This window comes from Haliaeetus leucocephalus, unplaced genomic scaffold (assembly GCF_000737465.1).
Source record: "Haliaeetus leucocephalus isolate CR32 unplaced genomic scaffold, Haliaeetus_leucocephalus-4.0 Scaffold566, whole genome shotgun sequence".
NCBI classification, from domain to species: Eukaryota; Metazoa; Chordata; class Aves; order Accipitriformes; family Accipitridae; genus Haliaeetus; species Haliaeetus leucocephalus.
This window is the reverse complement of record NW_010973002.1, coordinates 1039256-1042177: the sequence shown is the minus strand read 5'-3', so window position 1 is coordinate 1042177 and position 2922 is coordinate 1039256. Positions and strand designations below refer to the sequence as shown.

The 2922-nt window shown below is 49.8% G+C and overlaps 1 protein-coding gene across 1 annotated transcript; it reads right to left on the bottom strand.

Moving 5' to 3' along the window:
• Nucleotides 1–748: 748 nt before the first annotated feature.
• On the bottom strand, nucleotides 749–2905 carry HOXA5 (homeobox A5). Its single transcript, XM_010577564.1, has 2 exons — nucleotides 2277–2905; nucleotides 749–1303 (listed from the first exon to the last, which is right to left on the bottom strand). Exons 1-2 carry the CDS (start codon nucleotides 2836–2838, stop codon nucleotides 1053–1055), a joined length of 813 nt encoding a protein of 270 aa, XP_010575866.1. The 5' UTR covers nucleotides 2839–2905; the 3' UTR covers nucleotides 749–1052.
• Between the last annotated feature and the right edge of the window lie 17 nt (nucleotides 2906–2922).

Below are 2922 nucleotides of genomic sequence, written 5' to 3'. Positions count from 1 at the left end.
TTGTGGTCCTGCGATGCAGCTTTGCACCTAGTGAGAAACCAGTAAGGAGGAACTTACGGTCAAACTTTCAATTAAAAATACTGGTAGCGGACAATCGCAGCATCTACCATTTGCAACGTGCAGCAGGAGCCAGGTAAAATATTATTAAAAACTCTGCACGGGTTAATGTTTTTTCAGAGGCAAATCAGGAAGCACAACTTCTTGCTTTGCACAAACCAGGTCACGAAAACTTTACAATAGAAAGTTTATTTTTTTTGTTGATTTCCAGTCAGTTTTTTTTTAAAAACAAATACAAAAAAAAAAAAAAGCTGATCACAGTTTGCTCAAACAGCCAGACTTTGACTATATTTGTAACTTTGTTCACAAAAAACATACATCACAGAAGCTGCGCTTAATAAGAGCCACTTCTAAGAGTTCGTGCAAAGAGTCATATACAAAGGCACAGCAAGGACATACTGCTTGGAATCACAGTTTTCGTCACAGATTCACTATTCACTACACGTAGGACAAGTTCAGTTGATTTCATCATTTCACCTCTACAACAGCATTAATTACACAGGAATTATATAGGTAGTTTGAATAAAAATATTTTTAACAGCTTGGAGCTATACAGACATTAACACTTGACCACACATGCACAGTTAAGCAGGTTGAGTGCAACACATAACATTTGTACTAAACCGGGGGAGGGTTTCTTTCTCTCTCTCCTTTTTTTTTACCTTCTTTTTTTTTTGTCCTTTTTTGTTCAGTTTTGTTTTGTTTTAACAGTTACTTCAAGTAACACAGCTCGCTTCATATAAATAAGTTAAAACATCTATTATTTTTTTCAAGACAAAGCCATTCAAGACAAAGAAATGTACGATAAAAGCAGATCTACTTATACACGCGAGAGAATGGTAATAAACAGGCTCATGATTAAAAGATGAATAAGGGCGACAAGAACAGGGTTTCTTCACAGAAGTAACACAAGGAAGTTTTAGAAAGTCAACTTAGTACTGACATGAGACGCAGGGTCAGCTAATACTGCTCAGTACTTTTAATTGATCAAACGCTTAGGGACGGAATGCCCCTCCTGCAGCTGCCATGCTCATACTTTTCAGCTTATTATCCTTTTTCCATTTCATTCTCCTGTTTTGGAACCAGATCTTTATTTGTCTCTCTGAGAGGCAAAGAGCATGTGCTATTTCAATCCTTCTTCTGCGGGTCAGGTATCTATTGAAGTGAAATTCCTTTTCCAGCTCCAAGGTCTGATAGCGGGTGTAAGCAGTCCGAGCCCTTTTCCCTTCTGGTCCCCCTATGTTGTCTGGAAGAGAAAAGTACATGATTTAGATTCTCAGCAGCCACTCGGAGCCTTCGTGTCTTATTGCAGCTACCAGCGACCAGGACCGTTATTCTCAGTCCTGCTTGGTTTTGTTTCTGGTTTGGATAAACGCTCAACAAGTTTCTCCCTCCAGCCCCTTTTAGGAAAGGCTTGGGGGAGGGGGATTTGGTGATCTCGGTAAGTTTTCGCTTGGATTTGGGGTTCGATTTTTTAAATTGAATTTTTTTTTTTTTTTGGAGGCCGCCCCCCCCCCCCCCCGCCTCCCCCAGAGAAGCTGGTTTGGAGGATGCCTCTGCTGTTAGCTGGGTTTTGAGCGCTGGGAGAGCAAAGCTGAAGCGTGCAGCCCTTTCCCACGGCTGAGCTGGGGAAGGCTCTGGGAGGCAGCGAGCCCCCGGCTGCTCCCCCAGCAGCGAGGGCAGGGCAGGTACAGGGGGCTGAAAGTTGCTCCGCTTCCCCGCGCCCCTCAAGCCCTCTCCCCGGAGTTTGGGGCGACTCGCCTCCCCCCCCCCCCCCCCCCCCCCCCCCCCCGGCCAGTGAAAACTGCCCTCCTCGCCCTCTCCTATTCTCTTTTTAATACGGCTCGGCAAAATAAATGGGCTCAGCCGCGCCGTTCCCACTGGAGGATCCCCCTCGCAGAGGAGAGCCGGGAGCAGCCTCTGCTCCCGATCCCCCTTCGGGAAGGCGCTTTCTGCTCCCCCGCTGCCCGCCGGGGCCGGCGCTGGGAGCCGGGCGGGCTGTGTTTTGGGGGCCGGGCGGTTTTTGCTTTCGGGGGGGACTCGCCCGGAGAAGGGAGCGTGCTTCCCTGCGAGCAGAGTTGCGCCGTGCGCGGCGGCTGCCCGCTCGCACGCCCTCCTCTCCCCCTCTCCCCGACCTTGCTCGGCGCAGCCACCCGGTTTCCATTAAACCCTCCTTTTCCTCCAGAGAAATAAAAGAAAGAAGAGGGTATTTGCTTTACCATGACTTATGTGCAGTTTTCGCATCCAGGGGTAGATCTGGGGCTGTGAAGGCTGGGCTGTGCTTTGGTCGGTCGGGGCACTTGCCTGCTCGCTGCTCGCTGGAGTGTCTTCCTCAGTCCCAGACGAGGTGCCAACCCCGTCCCTGCTGATGTGCGTGTTGCTGCTGGAATTGGACGAAGTGCTGGTGGAGTTGGCGAGGGAGTTTTTCACCCCGTGGTGACTCTCGCTGACAGGCGAACCGGCCACGGCGGTGCAGGGCAGAGGGTCAGGGGGAGGCGAGTGGGAAGACGTCGCGGGCTGGTTGTACCTGGGCTCTGTCGAGGCAGAGGTGGTGTTGGCCGGGTAACTGCGGGGTCTCTCATTGGCACCAAAGTGGGTGGAAGCAGAGCGCCCGACGCTGAGGTCCATGCCATTGTAGCCGTATCCGTACCTGCCGGAGTGCATGCTGGCGGAGTCCCTGTATTGCTCGCTCACCGAGCTGTGATCTCCATAATTATGTAACTGGTAGTCCGGGCCATTTGGATAGCGACCGCAAAATGAGTTTACAAAATAAGAGCTCATTTGTTTTTTGATATGTGTGCTTGATTTGTGGCTCTTGGTCGTTTTGTGCGTCTATAGCACCCTTGCACAATTTATGATGAATTA